Source organism: Choloepus didactylus, chromosome 4 (assembly GCF_015220235.1).
Source record: "Choloepus didactylus isolate mChoDid1 chromosome 4, mChoDid1.pri, whole genome shotgun sequence".
NCBI classification, from domain to species: domain Eukaryota; kingdom Metazoa; phylum Chordata; class Mammalia; order Pilosa; family Megalonychidae; genus Choloepus; species Choloepus didactylus.
The window spans coordinates 196,140,549-196,152,887 of record NC_051310.1 but is presented as its reverse complement, the minus strand read 5'-3'; the positions used below and the strand labels follow the sequence as shown (position 1 = coordinate 196,152,887).

General features: G+C 39.0%; 2 protein-coding genes across 2 annotated transcripts in view; both read left to right on the top strand.

Annotated features, from left to right (window-relative positions):
• LOC119533101 overlaps positions 1–12,339 on the top strand; it is a 128,842-nt gene that overhangs the window by 59,410 nt on the left and 57,093 nt on the right. The window contains exon 3 of the mRNA XM_037835211.1: positions 7,600–7,703. Within this exon, the coding sequence (XP_037691139.1) occupies positions 7,600–7,703 (104 nt within the window). The remainder of the gene's footprint in view (positions 1–7,599; positions 7,704–12,339) is intronic.
• On the top strand, positions 10,524–12,228 carry LOC119532531 (40S ribosomal protein S3-like). The gene has a single exon (XM_037834995.1). The coding sequence runs from the start codon at positions 10,557–10,559 to the stop codon at positions 11,286–11,288; it is 732 nt and encodes a 243-aa protein (XP_037690923.1). The 5' UTR covers positions 10,524–10,556; the 3' UTR covers positions 11,289–12,228.

Sequence of the window (12,339 nt, the reverse complement as noted above, 5' to 3'; positions counted from 1 at the left end):
GAATGGCCTCTTTGAAGTTTTAATCCCTCAGAACCTGAAACTTTACTTTGTTTCATTTCTCTTCCCCATTTTGGTCAAGAAGGCTTCTTCAATCCTGTGATGTTGGTTCCAGTCCCACACCAAGGAATCATGTCCCATGTTGCCAGGGAGATTTACACCCCTGGGAGTAATGTCCCACATAATGGGGAAAGGAGAAAATCCACCTGCAGGGTTGGCTTAGACAGAGAGGCCACATCTGAGCAAGAAGGGAGGTTACCTGGGTGTGACTCTTAGGAACAATTATAAGAAGTTTAGCCTCTCCTTTGCAGTAACAGTCTTAGTAAGGGCAAGCCCCAAGATCGAGGGCTGGGCCTACTAACTTGGCAGTACCCAATATTGTGAGAATATAAGGAATTCCCCAGGTGGGTAAAATTTAATATTTACACATTTTCCTCCAGAATCTCAAAGGGGGCTTTTCAAATACTTTATCTTCTGCCCAAATTACTCTGGGATATATCCTGGCTTCACACCACCCTGTAAAATCAAACCAGATCTCACTCCCTATTCAAGGTTCCATAGAATTATTGTGTCTGAATAAACTGACCATACAAGTTAAAGTATGTAGTGTGATAAAGAAAATTAAGATTTTCCACAAAATAAACCTCTCCACATTTGGTCTCACACAGAAGCTGAAGTTTTCAAACACAGTCAATATATCCTCTACCCTTTAGTCTGATTTATCTTAGTCCTAACCAAGACCATTTTGTTCATATCTCTAATTGAAGTCTGATCTCTTTTTCAGTTTAACATTTTCTTTATGGGGTAGTGTTTACATTAATAGCCACCAAACTCTAACTCTGAGTCTCAGGTGTCACAAAGATATCTGAAGCTCCAGGAACCAACCAGGTTATACAGAAGAGCTCAGCATCTCAGAATCTATAAATAACCATTACAACTCAGGAATAGAGAAAACTGCTGTGAGAACTTACAGTTTAGGAACCATTGCAGTAAGCCTCCCCCTGAATTGAACCTGTGCTCTCAGAACTCAATTCTCAGAGTTTGCACATTACAGTAAGTCAATATTAGTGAGGTGCTGTAATGTCTGTCTTTTCATTTCTGAATTATTTCATGCAACATACTGACCTCAAGGTCCATTTACCTAGTTGCATACTTCACAGCTTCATTTCTTCTTGCAGCTGCTCAACATTCCATTTTATGTATACACCACAGTTCACCATACAGTTGTTGTACACTTAGGCCACCTCCAACCATTGCGAATCATGAACACTGCTGCCATAAACACAAGTGTGCAAATATCCATTTGATTCCCTGCTCTCAGTTCCTCCAAGTATATACCAAATAATGGGGTTGCAGGACAATATGACAACCCCAGGCTTAGCTTAATGTGAAACCATGTGGGAATATTTTTGATGACTGATTCAATCTCCTTACTTGTGTTTAGTTTGTTGTGGTCTTCTATTTTTTTCTCAGGTCTGTAGGTTCTTTGCATGTTTCTAGGAAACTGTCTATTTTATCTAAGATTTCTGATTTATTAGCATACAGCTGATCATCACTTATGAAGTTTTTTATTTCTTCAGCATCTGTGGTAATGTCCTCTCTCTCATTTTTTTATTTTTGTTTGCTTGCATCTTCTCTCTTTTTTCTTTGTAAGTCTAGCTAAGGTTTGTCAATTTTATTGATCTTCTCAAAGAACCAACTGTTGGTTTTATTGATTCTACTGTTTTTTGTTGTTGTTACTATCCATTTCTTTTATTTCCAGTATAATTTTGTTTCTTCCCTTTTGCTTCTTTTGGGTTAGTTTGCTGTTCTTCCTTTGGTTTCTCCAGTTGTTCATTTAGGATTTTTGTTTTAACTCTTTCTTCTATTTCAATATAGGAATTTGGGGCTGTAAATTACCCTCTTAGCCCAGCATTCACAGCATCTATAAGTTTTGATAGGCTGTATTCTAGTTTTCATTAATCTCTAGATAATTTATTGATTTCTCTTGTAATTTCTTCTTAGACCCACTGATTGTTTAAGAGCATGTTTTTTAAGCTCCACAAAGTTGTGTATTTTCTTGTTCTCCATTTATTATTGATCTTCAGGTTCATTCTATCATATTGAGAGGAAGTGATGTGTATAATTTCAAGCTTTTTAAATTTATTAAAACCTGTTTTTGTGCTCCAGCCTATGGTCTATCCTGAAGAATGTTCCATGAGCAGATGAGAACAATATATATCCTGAATCATTTCATGCAACATACTGACCTCAAGGTCCATTTACCTAGTTGCATACTTCACAACTTCATTTCTTCTTGCAGCTGCTCAACATTCCATTTTATGTATACACCACAGTTCACCATTCAGTTGATGTACACTTAAGACACCTCCATCCATTGTGAATCATGGACACTGCTGCCATAAACACAAGTGTGCAAATATCCATTTGATTCCCTGCTCTCATTTCTTCCAAGTATATACCAAATAATGGGGTTGCAGGACAATATGGCAACCCCATGCTTAGCTTCATGTGAAGAATTTGAGCTGGGTCCCAGGGAAATGATATGAGGTTCTATGTATCTCTTAGGTCTAGTTAATTTATCTTATTATTCAAGTTCTTTGTATCTGTATTGATCCTCTTTTTAAATGTTCTGTCTGTTGGAGAGAGTGATGTGTTGAAGTCTCCCACAATCATTATAGAAGCATCTATTGCTCATTAAATATTGCCAGTGTTTTCCTAATGTCCTTTGGGCGTCTTGATAAGGACCATAGATATTATGATTGTTATTTCTTCTTGGTGAATTTTTCCTTTAATTAATAAACAGTGTTCTTCTTTATCTTATACCATTTTTGCATTTAAAGTCTGCTTTGTCTGATATTACTATAGCTACCCCAGTTTTTTGTGTTGTAATTATGAGTTGCATGGAATATCTTTTCCCATCCTTTCATTTTCAACCTATTTCTATCTTTGGGTATAAAATGTGTCTCTTGAATAGAGATAGAAGTGGTTCTTATTTTGTTCATCCATTCTGCCAATCTTTTACTTTTGATTGGGCTGTTTAATCTACTAATATTCAATATTAAAACTGTAAAAGCCATCCTTACTTCAAACATTTTATACTTTGACTTTTATTTGTGAAAACCATTTTTACCTCTCTTTTCATCCTTTAATTACCCTTACTGATAACCATTATTTCTTTACTCTACTCCAAGCCTTTCTCTCCTGTATTCTTTTTTGCAACCAGGAGAGCTCCTTCTAAGGAGGTCCTGTATTTCTTGTTCAGTAAGTCTCTTTTTAGCAAACTCTTTCAGCTCTTGATTATCGTTTAATATTTTAAACTCTCCCTGGCTTTTGAAGTATAGATTTGCAGGATAAATAATTCATGGCTAACAATTTTTCTCTTTCAGTATCTCAAATATATTGTACTACTGCCTTCTTCTCTTAATGTTGTAAGCTGATAAGTAGCACTTAGCCTTAAGTGGCTACCCTTATATGTGGTGAATTTCTTCTCTCTTGCTGATTTCAGGATTCTCTCCTCTTTGGCATTTGAAAGTCTGATTATCATGTGTGTTGGACTGGGTCTAATCCAATTTATTTGGAGTATGTTGAACTCTCTTTATTTGCATATTTATGTCTTTCATGAAGGTTGGGAAATTTTCTGCAATTATTTGCTCAGATCTTCTTCCTGGTCCTTTACCCTTCTCCTCTCCTTCTGAGATAGCTATAATGCATATATTTGTGCATTTGACAATCATTTCCCTGAGACGCAGCTCAAATTCTTCAATTTTTTTCTCTTTCTTTGATCCTGAGCATGTTCAAATTCAAATTCTCTGCCCCTAGTTCATTGATCTTTCTTCTGTCTCTTCAAATCAGCTGTTGTGTGTTTCCAGTATATTCTTAATTTCATCTGCAGCAATTTTCATTTCTGTAAGTTCTGCTCTTTTTCTACATATTCTTTCAAATTCTTCCTTATGCTTTCCTAGTGTCTTCTTTTTATGTTTTTTTTATTTTGAAATAAATTCATAGTTATAGGAACAGTTGCAAAAACAATACAAACCCCATACACGGAACGCCAGCATACCCTGACCCCCTCCCCCAATACCCCAATCCACCAACTTTAACATGGTGTCACATCACTATTTCTTTCCCTCCCTCCCTCCCTATCATCCATCATCTATTGCTCTGTCTTCTGAACATATGAGAGCTAGCTGCACACATCCTTGAACATAGACTATAATTCACATATACACTCCCCATGAACAAGGACATTCTTTTATGCAATCCCATTAAGCACAGCTAAGAAGTACAAGAAATTCAACAATGATACAAAGCTTACATTCTATATTTCCTTTACCTTATGTCTCAACTGTGTCCCTTTGACCCTCCTGTCCTTCATCCTCCAATCCCATCCAGGTTCATCCTTGGCATTCAATTGTCGTATACTTAGACAGTCTTTTTTATTTTTTTCAATTGTGGAAACATATATACAGCCTAAATCTTCCCATTCCACCCCCTCCCTAGCATTCCATTAGTGGGATTAATCACATTTAAAATATTGTAATGCTCTTTCCCACCATCCATTACTAGAAATTTCCCTTCACTTCATACAGCAACCCTACACTCATTTCTTAACTCCCCATTGCCCCTTCTCCCATTTCTCTTAACCAATACTCTACTTTTCATCTCTATGGTCATATTCTCTGATAATTTCTTTGTGTTTACTGTGGGGCTTAAAATTAACCTCTTAAATACATATCAATATTGTTTTTCTTTGATACCACCTTCACTTCAATAGGACACATAAACTATGCTCCTATAATCCTCCATTCCCCCACTTTTACATAGTTGTCTAAAATTACATATTTTACATTGAGTTCAAAACCACTGATTTGTCATTAGAGTTTGTGTATTTTATATCATGTAGGAAGCAAATAGTGGAGTTACAATTCAAAGATTATTAACTTCTATTTGTATTCCATTGTGGTTGGAGAATGTGCTTTCAGTATATTCATTTTTTTTTTTTTAATTTCTTGAGGCTTGTTTTATGTTGCAGTTTATGGTCCCTTCTGAAGAAAGATCTGTAATCACCAGAGAAAAATGTGTGTCCTGATGATTTGGGATGTAAGGTTCTATATATGTCTATTAAAATTCTCTATATCTCTTTCTCCTTTCTTTGTTTCTCTGTTGGTAGGGCTTCCTTTAGTATCTGAAGTAGGGCAGGTCTTTTATTGGCAAAGTCTCTCAGCATTTGTTTGTCTGTGAAAAACTTAGGCTCTCCCTCAAATTTGAAGGAGAGTTTTGCTGGATAAAGTATTCTTGGCAGGAAAGTTTTCTCTCTCAGAATTTTAAATATGTCATGTCACTGCTTTGTCACCTCCATGGTGGCTGCTGAGTAGTCACAACTTAGTCTTATGTTGTTTCCTTTATATGTGGTGAATTGCTTTTCTCTTGTTGCTTTCAGAATATGCTCCTTCTCTTCAGTATTTGAGAGTCTGATCTGAATATGTCTCAGAGTGGGTTTATTTGGATTATTCTATTTCAAGTTTGCTAGGCATTTATGCTTTGTGTATTTATATTGTGTAGAAGGTTGGGAAAGTTTTCCTCAATAATTTCTTTGAATACTCTTTCTAGACCTTTACCCTTCTCTTCCCCTTCTGGGACACCAATGAGTCTTAAGTTTGGATGTTTTATTTTATCTATCATATCCCTGAGATCCATTTTGATTTTTTCAATTTTTTTCTCCATTCTTTCTTTTGTTCTTTCATTTTCTGTTCTGTGGACTTCTAGGACACTGAGTCATTGTTCAACTTCCTCTAATCTTGTATTGTGAGTATCCAGAGTCTTTTTAATTTGGCCAACAGTTTCTTTTGTTTCCATAAGATCTTCTATTGTTTTATTTACTCTTGCAATGTCTTCTTTATACTCTTCTAGGGTCTTCTTTATGTCACTTATATCCTGGGCCATGGTCTTCTTTATGTCCTTTAAATCCTTTGCCATGTTTTCATTCCTCAATTGTAGTTCTTTGATTAATTGTGCCAAGTACTGTGTCTCTTGTGGTATTTTGATTTGGGAGTTTGGAATTGGCTTCTCCATATCATCTGGTTTTATCATATGCATTAATATTTTCTGTTGTTTTTGGCCTCTTGGCATTTGCTTTGCTTGATAGGGTTCTTTCAAGTTGTAAAAAAAAGATAATCTGATTTTTCAGAACTACAAGTTGGTGGCATACACTTTCTCTAACTGACCAGCAGATGGCATCCACAAGTCACCTATACCCCTCAAGTCAGTTCTCTTCCACTTTGTCCCTGTGGTGTGTGGGGAAATGATTCCTGTAGGGTTCAGATGGTGAACTCAGTTTGGGTGTGTTCCTGGAGCCGACTGCCCTGAATATAGGGTGTGTGTCCAGGTCACCAGGGAGGAAGAGCAGCTTTAATATTCAAACCCCCCAGGTTCCTGGAGATTCAAGGCTGCTTCAAGAGTCTAAGCCTTCATTTCAGTTCAGCCCCAGACCCTTTATCTCACTGACTCACAAACCACCAGACTTGGTGTAGCATCCCTGGGTTTTCTGAGTGGGCCCCCTTTCTCAGCTGTGGTCTTCCAGGACCTCTGCTAAGGTAATGCTGTGCTACATCACGAGTGCACACCATCCCTCAAGGGAAGCTCCAGGCCACCAGGCCATGCAGGGGTGTTCTCAGCCTGATGCAAAGATGGCCAAACAGGGGATCTCAACCCCCCTCCTCACACAGTTCCTCCTTCCCAGCTCTGGGACAACTGGTGGGGCTCTGGGCCATGGGCATGGCCCTGGGAAGAAGTTTATCCAGCCCTCCAGGGAGCCAGCTGCAAGCTGTGGGGTTTCTTTCTGCTTTCAGCTCTCCCCTCCACTCCCCTGTCCCTGAGGGTATCTGCAGTGGGCTATCCTCCAGGCCAGACACCAAGAGGCCAGCTCAGCCCTCTTGTGCTGTTTTACTGCATGGTTCCCACTGTCACAACTGCAGCCATTCTTGGGTTTTTGCCTTTTTTTTTTTAAAGACCCAGTCCATCTCCAAATGCCAACCACTGGCTTCCCCAAACTGCAGTGTGGCTGTGGGTTTTCCAGCCAGCTTACTCACTTGTTTCAGAATGCAGACTCCCATTTTCACCAAGTATATGGCCCCTGTGGTACTAGCAGACCTTGTACAGCTGGTGCATTGCTGATACCAGTATTCTGGGTCACTTTCTGGTTTTTATCTAGTATTTTTTCATGGGGGTGTTTTTTTGTCCTGTCTCACCTCACCACCACCTTAGGTTCTCTTCCTAGTGTCTTCTTAATATCCTTTATCTCTTTAACCAACTCATTGAAGATATTTAGCAAATTCATTTGCATCTTTGATTAGTTGTTCCAAATTCTGTATTTCCACTGACATTCCAATTTAATCATTTGGCTTGGCCACATCTTGTTTCTTAATGAGCCTTGTAAATTTTTGCTTGTTTCTGGGCATCTGATAATGTTGATAAGATTATTTTGAAAGTTGTTTCCCTCTCATCTAAGATATAATGGCATATTTGGTTAATGTTGAAGGTTCCTTTGGCAATTGGTTCATTAGTATTTCACAACTTATCCAGGATCATTGTCCAATACAGGGGCACTGAAGAAAGAGTCGGGACATATCTTCTCAGACTGCATTTTCCCAGCCTTCCCAGCAGATGGTTCTCTTCAGTGACATATTCCCCACATCCATACAAAGGTAAGTTATTTTTTATAACTCTGAACCCTCTTTTTCTATGGAGGGTGGGGACAAAAGACATACAATTCTGTGGGCACCTGTCTAGAGGGGTCCAAGGCTGTGGGCTCCCACTCTTCTACTTCAGTTGAGTCAGGTCTGTCCTTTTTCACCTTCTTTTCCTGAGGGGAAGACTCTCTAGCTCTCCCAGGCTGTTCAGCCCACTGGGTGAAAACCAGGTACAATTAGGTCTTCCAGGCTCAGAGCTGGGGGATGGACACATGTGGCTGCAGTGGAGTTTAGTCACTCACTGAGACTTCTCTGTGGAAATAGTGGAGTTATGAGCATCCTGAATTTCTCTGTGTAAATATTCAAGGCTGTGGGTACCAGAGGATCACAATCTTTGATCAGCAGTTTGAAAAGTCTGCACAATGTCCCCCATTTTTACAAAAGTAGGGCCTCCCTGTCTCTCCTAGCCCACTGCAACCTGCCAGATGAGAAAAAGATATACACAGACCCAGGGTGGGCTGCGTGCAGGGAACCCTGATGGAAATCATTCTCTCTGTGGAACTAATGACATTGCCAGCTCCTGAGCTTCCATGTGGAAAGGATTTAGACTGCAGGACCAAGAAAGTTGACTTCTCTGGCCAGTAGTTGGACCAGTACTGCACTGCTTCTCACCAGCTGGACAGAATCAAGTCATTCCACAGCTGCTGGCCCTGGGAAGGGAGAATGGGTGCCAGGTGCTGCAGTTGAATTCACTCACTGCAATTTCTCATTGTTTCTCTGGTTCTTCATTCAGCTCTTCCCCATATGTTGCAATGGTCCTTCCTTGGTCCAAGACCCAGAACTTCCACTTTGGATACTTTCTGCTTGTTCTCTAGGTACTTTTGGTGGAGGAGTGAGTTCTACCTATCCTTACGCCAACATCTTCCTTTAGACTTCATAATTATATATCTCACTTTATTTTTAATTCCAGATTTCCTCCAAGGAATTCCAGCTCTTTATCTGTAGAGATCCTATGTGCCTTGTTCCCTTTTCTATCTCCAGGGTTGATAAATTTCCTGGAACAGAGTTAAATAAAAATATTTATTGAACAAAAGTAGTTTAAAATGACCTTTCACAATGGATTTGTCTCTTTTGCCCACCAAAAATTTATGAGGGTTTAAAATTTTAATGATCTTGTAATTCAAATCAGAGTAAATAGGGTGTATTTCACTGAATAAAGACCTGACTAGGTTTAGTACTCTCTAATGAGTGTGTGTACCATGGAACATAGCCCTGATATGGTTTACAGATTCTACACTTAAAACTCACTAATATTGATAGGAAAATTTTCTAGATATATCTAAATTCCCTGGATGCTTCTTCATCTTACATGATTCCTCAACAAATTCAATGATTCTCTCTAGGAACTGTCCTTCCCTAGTCTCTTACATCACTGCACTTTCTGGTTTTCCTACAACTCTTCTGCCTCCTCTTTCTGGGAGTTTCAAAATTCTATCTCAAACATTAAATGTAGGAAAGCCTCATTTGTTCCCAGCCCTTCCTTTTATTCTCCCTCTATACTCTCTACATAAGCAATATCTTCCTTCACTTAAATCTATCATCCCAATATTCATAACACCCAATTCTACAGTAGAAATCTCATATACAAGCCCCAAATAGGGTGAATTCATAGGTAGAAACAACTGCTGTTAGTGGAATATCTTGTTCCTTTTAAATTGACTCTGGGATAACCATGTGAACAATAAACCCTAGCACAAGTTCACAATCTCTCCTGCAGAGTAATTATATATTATTTATCAGTGCTGCATTTAGTCAAAAAAAATCCAAAATGGCCATTATCCAAAGCACTCACCACAACAAAAGGAACCCCAAACAATGAACACTACTTACTGTTTTGTAAGACATCTCTAATAAATCTTTTAGGAAGAGATCTTCTCACAAAACAGAATTGTAAATTAGATTTTATACTTGAAGATATATTGTTAGAAATTCAATATCACCCAGTGGCTATAGGCATAGAACAAATGCAATTAATCTTCCTTTACAAAAATTTATTAGTCATTTCAGACTCTCTTGAGAAATTAATTTCTGAATTACCAAAATTTCTTTAGACAGGTAACACCACTGATGTGGGAAATATCAAAACTGCTGATCCTATGAGATACAAATTGACCTTTCTAAACCTTTATGTAAATTGTCCCAATACCCTAAGCCAGAAGCAATATCTTGACTGGCTCCAATTGTTGAAGGATTAATAAATAACACTCTTACTATTCCTTAGCCCATGTAATAACCCCATACTACTTGTCAAAAATCCTAATGCATGAGGATATCATTTTGTGCAAATTCACAGAGTAATTAATAAAATAGTCACCCATGGTCATCCTGTAGTCTTAACACCAATACATCACCGATCCAAATTCCAACAAACAACAGGTGATATAACATTATTGATATTTGTTTTGGCTTTTTCAGAATTGCTGCTCATCTGGATATTAAATATCTGTTTGGTGTTCTTTACCAGGAAAGGCCAACAGTCTACCTGGAGTGCCATGCCTCAAGGTTTCACTGAAGCCCCATCTTATTTTTGCACACTCAAGATATAAGAAATTTAAAATTCCCTAATGTGTTTTCACTATATTGATTTTTTGCTTTCCTAAGACTAAAAAAAACTCCTTGTCAATAGAATTCCATATATTTACCTGCCTAACTTGTATAGAAAGGACACAAAGGATCAAAGGACATGCTATAACTTGATAAACAAAAGGACATTTACTTGGGTCATGAGTAAACCCCTGAAAGATTAACATCTTCTAACTGCCACAAAGTGTTTTCCCAGACCTATCAAAAAGAGACCATATTGGCAAGATGGCGGTGCAGATTTCCAAGAAGAGGAAGTTTGTCGCTGATGGCATCTTCAAAGCTGAACTGAATGAATTTCTCACTCGGGAGCTAGCTGAAGATGGCTATTCTGGAGTTGAGGTTCGAGTTACACCAACAAGGACAGAAATCATTATTCTGGCCACCAGGATCCAGAATGTTCTCAGTGAGAAAGGCCGGCGGATCCGAGAATTGACCACTGTAGTTCAGAAGAGGTTTGGATTCCCTGAGGGCAATGTAGAGCTTTATGCTGAAAAGGTGGCCACAAGAGGTCTCTGTGCCATTGCCCAGGCAGAGTCCCTGCGTTACAAACTCCTAGGAGGGCTTGCTGTGCGGAGGGCCTGCTATGGTGTGCTGCGGTTCATCATGGAGATTGGGGCCAAAAGCTGCGAGGTTGTAGTGTCTGGGAAACTCCGAGGACAGAGGGCTAAATCCATGAAGTTTGTGGATGGCCTGATGATCCACAGTGGGGACCCCGTTAACTACTATGTTGATACCGCTGTGCGCCATGTGCTGCTCAGACAGGGTGTACTGGGCATCAAAGTGAAGATCATGCTGCCCTGGGACCCAAGTGGTAAGATTGGTCCTAAGAAGCCACTGCCTGACCACGTGAGCATCGTGGAACCTAAAGATGAGATCCTGCCCACCACTCCCATCTCAGAACAAAAGGGTGGGAAGCCAGAGCCACCTGCCATGCCCCAGCCAGTCCCTACTGCATAAATGGGTTTCATTGGCATTTGGATCTGGAGCCTCAATGTTGCTTTGTAAAGACCTTTAATAAAACTCTTTTAAAAGGCACATGGCCTGATTTGACTGTATGTCCAGTGTTCAGAATCTGAAAGTCATGTTGGTCCATAGGAGCTTGTCTTTCCTTGCTTGGTGCTTAGGGTCGCCTAGCTTAAGATGTTTCTGTGCTTTCTAAAGCCTTCTTGGTTTGCAAAGCTAACCAGAGAAGTAACTGGGGCAGTAAATCTGGTGACAGTGAAGTCTGATTGCTTGCAGCACAGCACCTTCATTAACTGACCTGTAGTTCAGGGTTATAGGATCAGAAATGGGGTGTACATATATAAGTGGAGTCATAGTATTTGTCTGTCTGTGTCTGGCTCATTTCACGCAACATGAAGTCTTCAAGGTTCCATCCATGTTGTAGCTTGTACCAGACCATTTCTTTTTATAGCAGAATGATATTCCATTGTGTATGTTTGTTTATCCATTCATATGTTGGTAGACACTTGGGTTGTTTCTGCCTTGTGGGTATTGTGAATAATGCTGTGAATATTGGTGTACAAATGAGATATTGTTAGGATGACTTTTGATGATTAAGGAAATGCATATTGCATGTAGAAAATAAATCCTGGCCATTATATTTCGGGTAATACCATGTTCTAAGTGTTGCATATTACATATATTCTTATGTAATCCTCAACATCTCTAAAGTGTAAAGAGAAATTGCTTGTGTCACTGAAGTATCAAAAGCATTTTTAAAAGTATAAAGAGCATTTAAGTTGTCTACAGCTTTACCTATCATGATAATGTTTTGAAGTGTTTTCTACCTATGTCTTCATTTTACATAATTGGGTTCTGTTAGTTTTACTCATGAAACCAGTGAAGTACAAGCTGGCATGGAAATTCTACAGGATTGATGATAAACTAGATTCTGATTTTTCACAGAGGGGATTTCACCTTCCTAGTGACAGCTGTCATGGGCCTGGAAGGCCAAATCAAATAAATGTACAACTGGTGGTGGCCTGGTTGTCCTAGTGGTGATCTC